At 37.8% G+C, this 18,233-nt stretch overlaps 1 protein-coding gene across 1 annotated transcript; it reads left to right on the forward strand.

Annotated features, from left to right (window-relative positions):
* Window positions 1–9,215: 9,215 nt before the first annotated feature.
* LOC140822173 (uncharacterized) lies at window positions 9,216–9,680 on the forward strand. The gene has a single exon (XM_073182913.1). It carries the CDS (start codon window positions 9,216–9,218, stop codon window positions 9,678–9,680), a length of 465 nt encoding a protein of 154 aa, XP_073039014.1.
* Window positions 9,681–18,233: the final 8,553 nt, after the last annotated feature.

Here is an 18,233-nt window from a genome sequence, read left to right on the forward strand (position 1 = left end):
GGCGCTTGGGCCATTTATCAGACTGAGTACCAGGCCGTTAATCAGGCCCACATTCAGAACATCGAATACTTGGTTCAGGGGATCTCAACTCATTTGGGCATCGACACTTCCGGACGGCCACCTACACCCGCATACCCGCCACCCTTCCAGTTTCAGTACCATTATCCTATGCCCCCAGCAGCTGAAGAGGGAGTTCCACCGCCTGAGAATGAGGAGGAGGACGATTTCTGATTAGGAGAGTTTACTATTTCCCCTTTCTTTTTATTTTGCACATTCTGTATTTGCATTTACATTCATGAGTTTTTATGTTTTTAGTGTTTGTTTCATTTTGTGCAATGAGGGCATTTGCACAACTCTAGTATGAGGGGGTGGGTAGATTGTTATGTTTGCCGAGTTACTTGATTTTAAGTTTATTGCTTGTGTGCATGTTTGGTGTCGTTTATGGTGAGAAGACATAGTTTATGAGCCAATGATGATGTTGAATTGATAGTATACAAAAGTATTGATTGGTTCACTTCATGAATGGTACTCTTGATTGTTAAAGCATGAATTTTGGCACAAAGTTTGAACTTTTTGAGCACACATGTGTGGGGACTAGAATTTTGTAGGAATAATGGTGAAATTTGAAGGTTTTGTGTGGTTAACTTGAAAGGCATCATTTATGAGTTGATTTAGCATGTAAACCCATGAAGATAAGTCACTAATTGGGACCTTGAATGAGAACATTTGATTTACCTTGAACTTTACATATACCTTTTTTTTTCTCAATGCACTGAATCAAAATATCATACTCCTAACCAGCTGTAATCCAAAGTATATATTCTTAGCCTAGGGAGTACATGTGTGAAAATTGTGCATAAAAAAAAAAGAGAAAAAAATGGTGGAGATGTAAGGTGAGGGGGAGCCGAAATAAAAGGAATGAAATTCTATTCCTGGGCTAAAAGTTGGAGATGTAAGGAGACGAGGAAAGTCAGACGAAAAGTCTTGACGATTGCACAATGAAAATGATCGATGTACTCCCGACTGTTAGCCACTTGAGCTTATTTTTCTTCTTTTCGACACCCTTCTCTGCACTTAAGAATCGAATAAAGTTCAAATTATGGTTAGTGATAAATGGACACGGGGATGCATGCTAGTGAGACTTGTATTGAAGTGCTAATTGAGTGACTCGCATGATTGGATGATTGATCTATTTGAAGTACGAATGACTAGACCCATCATGACACACACACACGTTCAAATTAATGTCAAGATTTATGTATAGATAAGAATGAGTATCCGTTTGTGATTTGACTTGATTATGATTTGTATGTGGGAAAGTTTACTGAGACATGAGCATAAAAGTTGTTAACTCACCATGGACATTTACTTGTGTTAGTTATTTCTTGTTTGAGTAATTTTGTGGTTGTTGTGTTTGTTTAGAATCTCGTGCTTTAACCTATTTTACTCGAGGGCGAGCAAAAGGTTAGTATGAGAGGGTTGATAGGACTCGTTTTTACGTGTTTTTAGTGTTGGTTTTGAGTCGCATTCACGCATAATATTTATTTGTTTTAGTTAATTTTGCATTGTTTTAGCATTATTTAGCATTTGACTAATCTCGTGTATTCTGTGGTTATTTTGTAGGAATTGAACCAAAAAAGTGGGAGAAACTTTGGCCTAATATCGAAGAGGTCTCGCTCGGGCGGTCAAAAGTGACCGCCCCAGCGAGCATTGTGGTCTGGCCGAGGATTATTTTGCGCAAGTGTTTCTCTAGGGCAGTCAAAAGTGACCGCCCCAGCGAAACCAGGGACATGCTCGAGGAAGCTTATTCGAGGACCTCTCGCTAGGGCGGTCAAAATATACCGCCCTAGCGAGAAGCGAGATTGAGAAAGATTTGTTTCCAAATTTTGAGGGACTCTATCCTACACCAAACCTACACACGAGATCAGGCGCCAATTTATCATACTTTATCAGATTTTTCATCACTTTTCTTGGAGAGGAGGCTAGGAGCAAAGGAGATTTCGAAGACCTCGAGATTTCCACGCGTTGTGGCCGTCATCCATCGTCATATTTAGTATTTTCATTATTCTGTATTTTATTTCTTACATTAATTGTTGGTTTTTATCATGAATTTCAGTAGCTAAACTCTATATTTGTTGGGATTTGAGGGGATCCTACCCCGTACTCGGTGTTTAACATTATTTCTCGACGTTTTTATTAGTGATTTGTTTATGCTATTGTTCTTTCTTGTTTCAATCGAAGCCTAGCTAACTTCCTTTAATTATTTCATGTTGTTAATGATTTCGATAGAATAATTAACAATACGATCAAATAGTATAAACCACGGATTTACAATTTTAGTAGATATACGGAATTGGGTACGTGTCGATAGTGATAGTTCACCCGGATGAAAGCTAGTGGATTCCATAGAATATAATGCAATCTTGAATTGTTAAATACTTGAGGACACTTGAGTACTGCATGTTTTTTATTAGTATTAATATAGCTCGACAGAGTATATTAATTAGTCTAGGGAATTCCGTCGAATGCACGAGTAAAAGTCGAGTGTAAATATTTAAACACGAGTGGTAGGTGAACTGATAATTCCCAAAAAATTCATTTCTCATCTGATTTAATCCAAATTAATCATTGCGTTCTTGAATACGTTTTCTTTGCAATTCAATTATTTTAGTTGTTTAATCGACATTAGTTTAATCATCAACTCAATTTATCGTTGCTAAAGAAATTTTACTTGAAAATAAAAATAGTGTAACGCAGTCCTTGTGGATCGATACTCGTATTCACTTACGTTTATTATAACTTGACTATCGTGCACTTGCGATATTTAAATCGAGCTTTGATAAGTGCAATTTATTGTACTTTTATTACTTGTTTTTAACTTGGAATTTTGTGATTTTTGAGCAGGTTTTATTTGATATGTTGTTGTTTTTGTTATTGTAGTTTGGAAGCTTAGAAATGAGAGTTTGGAATGATAAAGTGATGAATTAGAAGTGCAAGGGACAAAGATACACGCAGCAATACCGCTCCCGCGCCACACCAAGCACCGCCCCTGCGCTACCTGCCGAGAAGATAGCGCCCCCGCGCTGCTTACATGAGCGCCCCCGCGCCAACTGCCGAGGCATGACCGCACCCGCGGTCATGCAAGCGCCGCACCCGCGCTGTCAACTCTGCAGCAAGAAATTTTTATGCGAAAGGACACCGCACCCGCGGTGCTTATACTGCTGCACCCGCGGTCATGCACAGACAACTTCCGGAAATTGTGAAACTATGGTGTGCTGCGCATGGGACTTGAAGACTTTGGTGTTTTGCGTGCAAGACTTGTTGAGGACTATAAAAAGCTCCCATTATTCATCATCTAGGGCATCTGGGAGCAAAAGGAAAGACTTGGAGGCTACAACAAAGAGATTAAAGATCAAGTGCATCCTTGGGAAAGTTCTTGCACATCTTTGGATAAAAGCTTCATTTGAACTCCAAAACTCTTGTTCTAAGTTCTTCTTTCTTTACTTTCATTTTTATTTACTATGTTTTGTTTAAGATTTGTGTGTTGTTGTTTTATTTTTATTATTATGAACTAAATCTTAATTCTAGAGGAATGATGGAACAAAACTAGAAACCATGTGTTGAGATTCATGATTTATGCTATATAAGTTGTTTTATTGTTCATTTGTATGCTTCCAATTTTAATGCTTTCAAGTTATTGGCCATATCTTGAATGATGTTTATGTTTATAAATTATCACTTGGAAAAGGGAATTTATAAACTAGAAAGGGAAAAATACATCGATAGTATTTATATAGTTCGGGAGGACATATAGTGCTATTGAAGCCATTAAAAGACTTGAGTGCTTATTGTGTTATTTAATTATAGATTGTTGATGGGGACGTTACAATCTTTTGTTAGATAATTAGTATCTACTTAACACTCGGGAGAGGGAGTAGATGATTTTAGAATTCTTGGCTAATGAATAAGAAAGACAAATATAATATAGCTACACAAAAATACACATGGTGGATAGTTGCGTGAAATCGGACCTCTAGATCTTTTATTCTATTGTTGTTCACTATTATTTGGTACGATAATTCAAATTTAGTTTTAAATCTAGTTATTGGTATAAACAACTTCATCAATTGATTTTTCTAAATAAAATCAAGACTATTTTAATTACAAGCATTAATATAAATTTAAGAAATACATTCCTCGTGGGATCGACACTTGTACTCAAAATGACATTTTACTATAACTTGACGTTGTGCACTTGCAAGCAATTAAGAAAACACGCAACAAGTTTTTGGCGCCGTTGCCGGGGAGTGTAAAATTTGAATTTATATTAGTATTGTTACCAATTAGTCTAGATTTTAATTTAGAGCTATTTTTATTATACTACATTAAACACTGATTTGTTTATTGTTTTTGTTTGACAGTGCATGCGAAGATCGCAAAATCCTGACTTGCTTATCTTTGATCCTGAAATCGAAAGAACCGCAAGAAGGTTAAGAAAGGCAAGAAGAGAAGAGATTCGAGCAATGGCTGAAAACAGAGACAATGAAAATCCACCCCCTGCAATACCCATCAGAGATCATTTTAGGCCTGTACTGAATGCTCATTATTCTGGTATAGCACGAGGAACAATTAATGCAAACAACTTTGAGCTAAAGCCTGCATTGATAAACATGGTTCAACAGAATCAGTTTAATGGAGCCGCTACTGCAGATCCTCATCTACATCTCAGAACATTTCTTGAAATTACTGATACGGTGAAAATAAATGGTGTTTCTGATGATATAATTCGAATGCGTTTGTTTCCTTTTTCTCTTAGGGACCAAGCAAGAGGATGGCTCCAATCGCTTCCTTTGGGGAGTATCACTACATGGCAGGAGTTAGCAACTAAGTTACTTGCAAAATATTTCCCACCTGCAAAGTCTGCACAGTTGAAAATCGAGATAAGTACTTTTAGGCAGACTGATTTTGAGCAACTATATGAGGCATGGGAAAGATATAAGGAGTTGTTGAGAAGATGTCCAAACCATGGTTTCGAAGATTGGGTACAAATTGAATTATTTTACAATGGTTTGAATGGACAAACAAGAGGTACTGTGGATGCAGCAGCTGGTGGCACGATATTTGCAAAATCACCTGATCAAGCATATGATTTGCTTGAACAGATGACCATTAACAGTTATCAGTGGCCGTCAGAAAGATCAGGAGTAAAGAAGCAAGCTGGAATTTATGCCATAGATCCTATTACCTCACTTACTGCTCAAGTTTCAGCTTTGACAAATCAAATTGCAGCAATGAATAAGACTGGTACATCAGAGGTTGAAAATGCATCGGTTGTTACTGAAGAACCACAAATTCCTGATGAGGCTCATTATATCAACAATAGGAATTTTGGTGGCTACGGAGGATATCGAGGTAACCCTCCCTCTAACACTTATCATCCTGGATTGAGAAATCATGAAAATTTTTCATATGCTAATAATAAGAATGTGTTGAATCCTCCACCGGGGTTCAATACATCAAAGGGGGAGGGAAAGCCTTCATTTGAAGATTTGGTAGGTACATTTGTTGCTGAGTCTGGAAAACGGATGGCGAGAACTGAATCTCGTCTTGACAATATGGAGACTCACATGGGAAACATGGGTGCCACAATGAAATCTTTGGAAACACAAATCGGACAGTTGGCCAATGCTCTAAAAGATCAGAACAAGGGGCAATTTCCCAGTAACACAGAGGTGAACCCAAAAGAGCAATGCAAAGCTGTAACTTTAAGAAGTGGAAAAGAACTTGAGGTTAAAAATTCCAATGAGAAGGATGAAAATGAGGTGATTGTTGAAGAAGTTGAAATTGAGGGTTCCAAAGCAGAAGCTGAAATTGAACAACCTCCGGTATTCAAACCGACTCTTCCATATCCGCTGAGGTTCAAGAAGAAGAAATTGGATGATCAATTTGCCAAATTTTTGGAGATCTTCAAGAAGATTCATATCAACATCCCATTTGCTGATGCTTTAGAGCAAATGCCAAACTATGCAAAGTTCATAAAAGATGTGATGTCAAAGAAGAGAAAGTTGCATGAGTTTGAGACAGTGAAATTGACAGAAGAGTGTAGCGCCATACTTCAAAGGAAACTACCACAGAAACTCAAAGATCCAGGGAGTTTTACTATCCCTTGTGTTATTGGTGGTTCTAGAATAAATAAAGCTTTATGTGATTTAGGTGCCAGTATTAATTTAATGCCTTTTTCTATTTACAGGACTTTAGAGCTTGGTGAGGTGAAGCCTAGCACTATTACCTTGCAGCTGGCGGATAGATCACTTACATATCCACGGGGTATTGTGGAGGATGTTCTGGTAAAGGTAGACAAATTTATATTTCCTGCTGATTTTGTCATTCTAGATATGGAAGAAGACAAGGACACCCCACTTATCTTTGGAAGGCCATTTTTGGTCACTGGAAAAGCTTTGATCGATGTGCACAAGGGTGAGCTTACATTGAGAGTAGGTGGAGAAGAAGTCATGTTCAACATCTACAACACAATCAAAGAACCAAATGAGGTAAGTACTTGTAATAGCATTGATGTAATTGACTCATGTGTATCTCATGTTGGTGCAGGAAGATTGACAAAAGATTCCTTGGAGAGATGCTTGTTGGAATCGGCGTCTATATTGGATGAAGATGATTGGGATGTCCAAGAGGAGTTACTTGCTCTCGATACATTGCCTAAAGAAAAGATTGATGTGCATAATGTAGAACTACTTGAAGATGCAAATATAGAGGTACCAAAAGTATCCCCTGAATTGAAGGAACTTCCAAGTCACCTTTGTTATGCATTTTTAGGTGAAAATTCAACATATCCGGTAATCATATCTTCTTTTCTTACTTGTAATGAAAAAGAAAAATTGTTGAGGGTGTTGAGAGAATTTAAATCTGCTTTGGGATGGACAATTGCTGATATAAGGGGAATTAGTCCTACTGTTTGTATGCATAAAATTTTGATGCAGGAATCATATTCACCTTATGTTGATCATCAGAGAAGGCTTAATCCTGCAATGAAAGAAGTTGTAAGGGCTGAGGTGTTAAAATTGTTAAATGCTGGTGTTATTTATGCTATATCTGATAGCTCATGGGTTTCACCAGTACAAGTAGTGCCTAAGAAGGGAGGAATAACTGTAGTGAAAAATGAGAACAACGAATTGATTTCAACTCGTCCAGTGACTGGTTGGCGAGTATGCATAGACTACAGAAAATTGAATGATGCTACTAGGAAAGATCATTTCCCACTTCCATTTATTGACCAGATGCTTGATAGAGTTGGTGGTTATCATTATTATTGTTTTCTAGATGGTTATTCAGGTTACAATCAGATTGTAATAGCACCGGAGGATCAGGAGAAGACTACTTTCACTTGCCCTTACGGTACATTTGCTTTCAGGAGAATGCCATTTGGACTATGCAATGCACCTGCTACTTTTCAGAGGTGTATGATGGCCATATTTTCTGACATGGTTGAGGAAATAATGGAGGTTTTTATGGATGACATTTCTGTATTTGGTACATCTTTTGATCATTGTTTGCAAAATTTAATGCTCGTTTTGCAGAGATGTCAAGCTAAGAATCTAGTTCTAAATTGGGAAAAATGTCACTTCATGGTTCCCGAAGGTATTGTGCTTGGCCACAAAATTTCAGCTAAAGGAATAGAAGTTGACAGGGCCAAAGTTGTGGCAATTGAAAATCTTCCACCGCCAAAGAACGTGAAAGGAATAAGAAGTTTCTTGGGACATGCCGGGTTTTATCGTCGTTATATCAAAGATTTCTCTAAAATTACTAGACCTTTATGTAATTTGTTAGAGAAAGATTCAACATTTATTTTTGACGATGATTGTTTGCAGGCATTTAACACGATCAAGAAAGCACTGATTTCTGCTCCCATTATGATAGTGCCTGATTGGAAGGAGCCTTTTGAGCTCATGTGCGATGCTAGCGACTATGCTGTAGGAGCTGCATTGGGACAGAGGAGAGATAAGATGTTCAAGGCTATATACTATGCAAGTCGTACACTTAATGCAGCTCAACAGAACTATACAACTACTGAGAAAGAGATGCTAGCAGTAGTGTTCGCATTTGACAAGTTCAGAACATATCTTATTGGCACCAAGGTAACTGTTTTCACGGACCATGCAGCGCTTCGCTACTTGTTTGCCAAAAAGGATGCCAAGCCCAGGTTGATACGATGGATACTCCTACTTCAAGAATTTGATTTTGAAGTAAAAGACAAGAAAGGTTGTGAAAATCAGGTAGCAGATCACTTATCACGACTAGAGTTAGAAGAAAGAACGGAAAGTGGAGTTATAAATGAGTTGTTCCCAGACGAACAACTGTTTGAGGTAAGTTCTAAACTCCCGTGGTTTGCTGATATAGCTAACTTCTTGTCTTGTGGTACTTTTCCTCCAGATCTGAATCATCACCAGAAAAAGAAGTTCTTCCATGATATAAAATTTTTCTTTTGGGATGATCCTTGTGTTTATAAGAGATGTGCTGATCAAGTGATTAGGAGATGTGTTGATGGAGAAGATGCACACAAAATTCTGGAACAATGTCATTCATCACCGTATGGTGGACATTTTGGGGTAACACGAACAGCAGCTAAGGTATTGCAATCAGGTTTTTACTGGCCTACTTTGTTCAAGGATAGCTATACCTTAGTGAAATCATGTGATAGGTGCCAAAGGTTAGGGAACATTTCTAGGCGTCACGAATTACCACTGACAAATATTTTGGAAGTGGAACTTTTTGATGTCTGGGGCATAGATTTCATGGGACCTTTTCCCCCTTCTTTTGGTCAATCTTACATATTATTAGCTGTAGATTATGTTTCGAAATGGGTGGAAGCAATCGCCACCAGTACTAATGATGCTCGTGTTGTAGTTAAATTTGTGCACAAGAACATTTTCACAAGGTTTGGAACACCAAGAGCTATCATAAGTGATAAAGGTACGCACTTTTGCAATAAAATTTTCAATTCACTGATGGCTAAATACAATGTGAAGCACAGAGTGGCATTGGCATATCATCCTCAGTCAAACGGCCAAGCTGAAATATCCAACCGGGAAATCAAACAAATCTTAGAAAAGACTGTCAATACAAACCGGAAGGATTGGGCTATAAAGTTGGATGATGCACTGTGGGCTTATAGGACAGCATTCAAGACACCTATAGGGATGTCTCCCTATAGGTTGGTTTTTGGTAAAGCCTGTCACTTGCCGCTGGAATTGGAGCACCGAGCATTCTGGGCAGTTAAGAAGTTAAATTTTGATTTGAAAGCCGCTGGTGATGAAAGAAAACTACAGTTAAATGAAATGGAGGAATTTCGAAATGAAGCTTATGAAAATGCCAAGATTTATAAAGAACAGACAAAAAAGTGGCATGACAAACTCATTGTACGAAAGGAAATAAAACCAGGACAACAAGTACTCTTGTTCAATTCCCGTCTTAAGTTGTTTCCTGGTAAGTTGAAATCACGTTGGTCAGGCCCATTTTTGGTGGAGACGGTGTATCCTCATGGGGCGATTGAGCTAAAATGCAGTGATGGGAGGACTTTCAAGGTGAATGGCCAAAGAGTAAAACCATATTATGGAAACGAAGTAAGGCACCTTGACAACATTCCATTGGGCGGTTCAACTTGATATAGGCTGATGGTAGTCAGGCTGATGACGTTAAACCAAGCGCTTATTGGGAGGCAACCCAATTCTTTGTTTCTTGTTTGCATTGTGATTTCAGTTTTTATTTTATTTTAATCATGTTATTTTTAGTTGTGTATTTTTAATAAAGTGTATGTTTATATCTTCCCGAATTTAATGAATCCCAATTGTTTTCTTTTCAGGATTGAAAATTTGAGAAGAAAATATTTTGACAAAACAGTCTCATGAGCACTGCACCTATGCTTGAGGTGCATTCAAATACAGAAAATTCGAAGCAGGAGTGCACCCGCAGCACAAAGACAGCGCCCCCGCGCTAGGATTGCCGAACACATAGCGCACCCGCGCTGCTTAAGTTACCGCGGCCGCGCTACATGCCGAGACTACAGCGCACCCGCGCGCCTTAACATACCGCACCCGCGCTGCGTCGATGGAAAAATTCATGCAAATGCCGAGAACATACCGCACCCGCGCTGCTTACGTTACTGCGGCCGCGCTACCTGCCGAGACAATAGCGCTCCCGCGCTCCTTAAGTTGCCGCACCCGCGCTGCATTTCGAACATCTACCGCTCCCGCGGTCTTCCAAACAGCGCACCCGCGGTGTGCCATTTTAAGAACAAAATCGGGCATGCCAATCCATTTCCGAAAAATCCTTCTCAAGAACACCTCTTCCATTTTCGAAATCTTCTCTCAACCAAACTCTTTTCACACTCATTTTTTGTGATTCCTTCCACAAATTTACTACTCCCAACCAAAATATCTTAACCCATTCCATCAAATATCAATTCTTTTCAAGAAAATTTCAAATCCAAGCCTAGGGTTTGAAAAAGGGGCTCGAAATTTCTTCAAGATTTGACTGGAAATTTGTTTTTGTTCTTCAAGAAACAACTCAACACACCCAAGGTGAGCAATTTCTTGCAAATTTGAAGCTAATTTCGAAATTTGTTGCTTGGGAAGGAAATTTCATTTGGTGAAGAATATTGTGATTTTGGTAATATTGTTGGTTGATATTGTATACATTGTTGTGTTGAGTTGAGAAGTAGTTTGGGGAAAGCAAGAAGTTATTATTTTGAGAAGAAGGTTGAATTGAGTTGTGTAAACAAGGTGTTTGACAAAATGCCATTGAAAAGAAAGTCATCCAAGGGAGCTTCTTCATCAACAGCAGTGAACTATGATGCGAGTAGATTTTATAATGAAAAAGCGGAGGAACAATATGGGAAAATTTTAAATCGAAGCATTATCAAGGAGAGGGGTTTTGATCTTAGTTATCCTAATACTCAAATAGAACAAGTGCTTAGGGATCGACAGTGGGAGGAGTTTGGAAGACAGCCACAGGATGCTGTCATATCATTGGTGAGAGAGTTTTATGCAAATTTGAAGGTGAGACATGATCGGTTGGTGGTATTTGTGAGAGGTAAAGAGGTCGCTTTTGATGCACGGACAATCAACACTGTATATGGTTTTCCTGAAATAATGCATGATGAGTATGAAGAATACAAAAATGGGCATGTTGATTATGAAAATATTCTTCAAACTATTTGTACACAGGGAGCCGAATGGCGGATGCGAGATAACGTGCACTTAAGCCTTGCAAAGTCTGACCTCAGGGAAATGGCAAAATATTGGTATTCATTCATTGCTGCCAGAATAAAGCCTACAGAACACACCACCACTGTGATTAAGGAGAGGGCCATCCTCATATACTGCATTATGACAGGGAAGACAATCGATCTAGGTCGATTGCTTCAGAATTCAATTTACGATTATGCATGTGGCAACTCTCCGAGTGGACTTCTCCACCCCTCTCTCATCACTGTTTTATGCCAACATGTGGGGGTTACTTGGGCACCAAATGAAGAAGTTCTGAAGCCTAAAAATCCTATTGTGATAGCTCAGGCATTTATGGGATTCAGAAATGATCAAGCTGCAGCACGAAGAGCTGAAAGGGAATTTAATCGGAGAGCTGCAGAGAGGCGTGACCAAGCCCAAGCTCAAGAGCCACAGCCACAGTAAAGGAATAGGAGAAATAGGCTGAATCAGTTGGAGGAGGATATGAGGGTATCACGCCAAGAGATGGATGCTTTTCGGTATCGGACCGATACATTCATGGATTACATGATGGATTTCACATCAGCCTTGGCTCATCAGTTTCCCTCTGCTGCCACTTCGGGACATCCATTTCCACCTCCTCCACAGTGGCCACCTGTCTACCACCCACCAGAGTTCCAACAACAACCCAACCCTGATGACGATGAAGAGGATGATGGCAATGACCACTGACGGTCGTTGCCCAGTGTATGTGCATTTTCCTATTTTTCATGCCTATTTACATCGAGGACGATGCACATGATTAAGTTTGGGGGAGATTTATTTTATTCTATCTTTGTGTTGTTTTGTTTTAATTTATTTAGAGTGTTTATTTGTTTATTTGCTTTTGTGTGTTTATTTACTTAGTGTATTTTTGTGTGTTTAAATTTTTGGTTTATTTTTTTTGTGTTTGTAGTATTTTAGTCATGAAATGTTTAATGAATTGGCCAATGATGAAAATATTTTTTATGGAAAAACAATGTCATGCATCAAATTCATGTTAATTGACCACTTTGAAAAATTTAGAGAATAATCATGAGATTTGGTGAATTTGAGACTTAAAATTTCTATAAAACTTTGTGATTTTTATTTGACATTGAAATAAAATTTTTGCAAACATATAAATGATTTAGGCAATCTTTGAATTTATTTGGGCCATGTATATTATTCATAAACATTCATTTGAAGCCCTTTTGAGCCTATATGAGAAAAGAGTTGTGTTTTTTTTAAATTCTTTGGAAGCCAAGCACATTTCTTTTTAATATATATGTATTTGGTTGATGCATTGAGACATCATTTTCACGATGATTAGAATTCTACTCTTTGACGGTGAATTGAGATTTTGTCTAGAACTATCCAAACATCACTCGAGGCGAAATACGGACAAATTATGATTTAGGAATGATTTAGGTGATTTTTGGATCGATTGAGCCTTTCAAGCTACCAAATAAACTAATTTATCATTTGTCACCTCTTTGAGCTTATATGAATTTGAATGGCACACATAAATATGTGTAAAAGACCCCATTCAAATAATTTTTCAAGTATCCCACAATTACCAACCTTTTGAATATCTTATACAATTAATTCCTACCTTCTCAAGGGAGTAAGAATTTGAAAGAAATTGATTTTCTCCTACAAAAGAAAAATGACTAATGATACATTGTTGAAAAATTGGAGAAAAAAAGGGGAGAAAAAGAGATGAGATGAATAAAGAAAAGAATAAGATAAAAATTGGAGATTGAAAGAAATAGTGGAGTGTGCAAAAGAGAAGAAATTCAATTTACTCCCTTATTTGAACTCCTAGACTTTATTTGTAGCCATGAACCGAGGCCTAACATTATAACCATTGAAAATCCTATTAACCTAGTCATAGTTGTCCAATATACTAGTGGAGAGTGATTGGGAGGATCTAGCCTATGGACAATCGATAAATGCTGTCATTGAATAAGAATTTTGATCAATTTTTCACACACCTCATTGCATCAAATATTTATTGGGTATCCATTTCTTGAATGAATATTGCTTTGAACCCAATTTTTACCGAAAAAGACCTTGTGATATGTGTTTGTAAAAAAATTTGAAATCAATTGATAATGATTTGAAACATGGTTGAAGAGATTTGAAGTTAGAGAACGAACCAATCACATGATTTTATCCGGATGAACAAGTGGTTGAAGTGATTTGAATTATAAATGCATGATGGATTTTGAATTTATATTGAGGCCAAGTTCTTTAAAATATTTCATGACTTGTTTATGATTTGTTTGTTTGTTTGTTTTTGTTGTTTTGTTTTGCTCGGGACTAGCAAAATCTTAAGTTTGGGGGAGTTTGATAAGTGCAATTTATTGTACTTTTATTACTTGTTTTTAACTTGGAATTTTGTGATTTTTGAGCAGGTTTTATTTGATATGTTGTTGTTTTTGTTATTGTAGTTTGGAAGCTTAGAAATGAGAGTTTGGAATGATAAAGTGATGAATTAGAAGTGCAAGGGACAAAGATACACGCAGCAATACCGCTCTCGCGCCACACCAAGCACCGCCCCTGCGCTACCTGCCGAGAAGATAGCGCCCCCGCGCTGCTTACATGAGCGCCCCCGCGCCAACTGCCGAGGCATGACCGCACCCGCGGTCATGCAAGCGCCGCACCCGCGCTGTCAACTCTGCAGCAAGAAATTTTTATGCGAAAGGACACCGCACCCGCGGTGCTTATACTGCTGCACCCGCGGTCATGCACAGACAACTTCCGGAAATTGTGAAACTATGGTGTGCTGCGCATGGGACTTGAAGACTTTGGTGTTTTGCGTGCAAGACTTGTTGAGGACTATAAAAAGCTCCCATTATTCATCATCTAGGGCATCTGGGAGCAAAAGGAAAGACTTGGAGGCTACAACAAAGAGATTAAAGATCAAGTGCATCCTTGGGAAAGTTCTTGCACATCTTTGGATAAAAGCTTCATTTGAACTCCAAAACTCTTGTTCTAAGTTCTTCTTTCTTTACTTTCATTTTTATTTACTATGTTTTGTTTAAGATTTGTGTGTTGTTGTTTTATTTTTATTATTATGAACTAAATCTTAATTCTAGAGGAATGATGGAACAAAACTAGAAACCATGTGTTGAGATTCATGATTTATGCTATATAAGTTGTTTTATTGTTCATTTGTATGTTTCCAATTTTAATGCTTTCAAGTTATTGGCCATATCTTGAATGATGTTTATGTTTATAAATTATCACTTGGAAAAGGGAATTTATAAACTAGAAAGGGAAAAATACATCGATAGTATTTATATAGTTCGGGAGGACATATAGTGCTATTGAAGCCATTAAAAGACTTGAGTGCTTATTGTGTTATTTAATTATAGATTGTTGATGGGGACGTTACAATCTTTTGTTAGATAATTAGTATCTACTTAACACTCGGGAGAGGGAGTAGATGATTTTAGAATTCTTGGCTAATGAATAAGAAAGACAAATATAATATAGCTACACAAAAATACACATGGTGGATAGTTGCGTGAAATCGGACCTCTAGATCTTTTATTCTATTGTTGTTCACTATTATTTGGTACGATAATTCAAATTTAGTTTTAAATCTAGTTATTGGTATAAACAACTTCATCAATTGATTTTTCTAAATAAAATCAAGACTATTTTAATTACAAGCATTAATATAAATTTAAGAAATACATTCCTCGTGGGATCGACACTTGTACTCAAAATGACATTTTACTATAACTTGACGTTGTGCACTTGCAAGCAATTAAGAAAACACGCAACAAGCTTTCATTTATAAAATAAATTTTGGGACTATTCACTGTGCAAGTTTTGCTCGATCAGAAGGCAAGCTCAATGATCTTTTGGATTTCTGTATAAGCTGTATTGCTTCCCCTGCGTTTTGGCTAGCAACCCTTTCTGTTGATATAGTCGAATGACTTAACGGTCGGAAAGGACAGTTAACGTAAACCCGAGCTTCTGAATCAGATGAGTCGCTTTCATATTTATGAGCAATAAATGTGCGCATTAAATCTTCTTTTTTCTTATCATAAATCTGAAGCTCTTTCTTTGAGGATTTCCTTTTAAGGCAACTGTTCTCTTAGTATCAAAATAAGACGTCAATCTTTGAGCTTCCTTTCTGGGATAGAGAGATAAATGCATATAATTCTTGGAATTGATGTGTAATCGTTGACTTCAAGGAGTTTTGAATGGATTCAACCGGTCAGAGAATGTCTTCTATTCTCTTAAATAGCCGGTTCGCTTTTGTCGAAATCTGAAGAGTCAGCGGTCGAAAATCACCGGTTTAAGAGCGATTGGGCTAATTGGAATTCCAGCCGCGGTTGATTTGGATTTGTCATACACCAAAATTCTTTAAACCCTAGTTTCATTTATTAACACTGTGAATTTGAGTTACTCTAACAAGACTGTGTTTGAGCTTCATTGGTATAGTTTCACAGACGACACAGGTACATGCAGAAAGGAGTAGAAGTAGTACACGTCGTCAACCCCAACGTTCTTGTCATTTTTTCTGGGCCGAAATTCGACAATGATCTATCTTTTCTTTTAAGCAAACCTATGAATTTGATCAGTTACTCTAACAAGACTGTGTTTGAGCTTCATTGGTATAGTTTCACAGACGACACAGCATGGCAATTAGGCAACCATAACCAAGTATGTGGGCAAGTTGCTGCAATAATTCTGCTTTGAAGCTCTCAAGTTCTGAATGAGTTAAAAAAAGTTATAACCAATAAAATTCATATAATGAAGCAAAATAAAAAATTTACCTAGGTGCTTCTTGTCAAAAGGTACATAAAGATCTAAATTCGCGATAATCTTCTTTTCAATCGTATCAAGCTCTGATAATAAGTTGTCAAATCTCCAATCAGGTTGTGGATCTGCCGTTATCCCATTAATATTTGGTGGGCAGTGATAGGACTCGTTTTTACGTTTTTTAAGTGTTGGTTTTGAGTCGCATTCATGCATCATATTAGTTTTTTTTAGTTGAAGTTTGCATTTTTTAGCATTATTTAGCATTTGACTGATCTCGTGTATTCTGTGGTTATTTTGTAGGAATTGAACCAAAAAGTGGGAGAAACTTTGGCATAATATCGAAGAGGATTCGCTAGGGCGGTCAAAAGTGACCGCCCCAGCGAGCATTGTGGTCTGGCCGAGGATTTTTTGCACAAGTGTCTCGCTCGGGCGGTCAAAAGTGACCGCCCCAGCGAAACCAGGGACATGCTCGAGAAAGTTTATTCGAGGACCTCTCGCTAGGGCGGTCAAAATATACCGCCCTAGCGAGAAGAGAGATTCAGGAAGATTTGTTTCCAAATTTTCAGGGACTCTATCCTACACCTAAACCTAATACACGAGATCAGCAGCCGTTTTCAATCTTGATCAGACTTTTCATCACTTTTCTTGGAGAGGAGGCTAGGAGCAAAGGAGATTTCGAAGACCTCGAGATTTCCACGCGTCGTGGCCGTCACCCGTCGTCATCTTTAGTATTTTCATTATTCAGTATTTTATTTCTTACATTGATTGTTGGTTTTTATCATGAATTTCAGTAGCTAAATTCTAGATTTGTTGGGATTTGAGGGGATCCTACCCCGTACTTCGGTGTTCAACATTATTTCTCGACGTTTTTATTAGTGATTTGTTTATGCTATCGTTCTTTCTTATTTCAATCGAAGCCTAGCTAACTTCCTTTGATTATTTCATGTTGTTGATGATTTCGATAGAATAATTAACAATAGGATCAAATAGTATAAACCACGCACTTGCAATTTTAGTAGATATACGGAATTGGGTACGTGTCGATAGTGGTAGTTCACCCGGATGAAAGCTAGTGGATTCCATAGAATGTAATGCAATCTTGAACTGTTAAATACTTGAGGACACTTGAGTACTGCATGTTTATGATTAGTATTAATATTGCTCGACAGAGTATATTAATTAGTCTAGGGAATTCCGTCGAATGCACGAGTAAAAGTCGAGTGTAGTTATTTAAACACGAGTGGTAGGTGAACTGATAATTCCCAACAAATTCAGTTCTCATTTGATTTAATCCAAATTAATCATTGCTCTCTTGAAGACGTTTTCTGTGCATTTTAATTATTTTAGTTGTTTAATCTACATTAGTTTAATCATCAACCCATTTAATCGTTGCTAAAGAAATTTTACTTGAAAATAAAAATAGTGTAACGCAGTCCTTGTGGAACGATACTCGTATTCACTTACGTTTATTATAACTTGACTATCGTGCACTTGCGATATTTAAATCGAGCTTTAATTTATAAAATAAATTTTGGGACTATTCACTGTGCAAGTTTTGCTCGATCAAGTTTTTGGCGCCGTTGCCGGGAACTGTTGATTCACAATTTTTTATTTTTCATTTAAATTCTTTTGTATTATTTAGTTTATTGTTATTTGATACTCTCATTGTGTTGCAGATTTTTCTTGTGGTGCATGCGAAGATCACTCGAGTTTAAGCTTGAGCTTTTTGACCCCGAGATTGAACGCACAGCTAGACGTCGACTACAGCAGCAAAGAGCGAAGGAAAGAATGGAAGAAGATCAACAAAGAGAGGAGCCAAGGCGTATACCGATGCTGGATTATGCACAGCCGTCTCTTGATGGAGCACGTCCAAGCATCGTTAGACCAGTCATCCGAGTTAATCAGTTTGAGATCAAGCCAGCTATCATTCAGATGATTCAGAACACTGTCCAATTTGGGGGAAGTGCACTTGACGACCCTAATTCTCATATAGCGGACTTTCTTGAAATTTGTGATACTTTTAAGTTTAATGGCGTGTCTGACGATGCTGTTCGTTTGCGTTTATTTCCATTTTCGCTGAGAGATAAAGCTAAGTCGTGGTTAAACTGTTTGCCTGTAGGGTCTATTACTACATGGGAGGATATGGCAAAGGCATTCCTGATCAAGTACTTTCCTCCGTCGAAGACTATG

The sequence above is a fragment of the Primulina eburnea genome, unplaced genomic scaffold, assembly GCF_022965805.1.
Source record: "Primulina eburnea isolate SZY01 unplaced genomic scaffold, ASM2296580v1 ctg739_ERROPOS11973397, whole genome shotgun sequence".
NCBI classification, from domain to species: domain Eukaryota; kingdom Viridiplantae; phylum Streptophyta; class Magnoliopsida; order Lamiales; family Gesneriaceae; genus Primulina; species Primulina eburnea.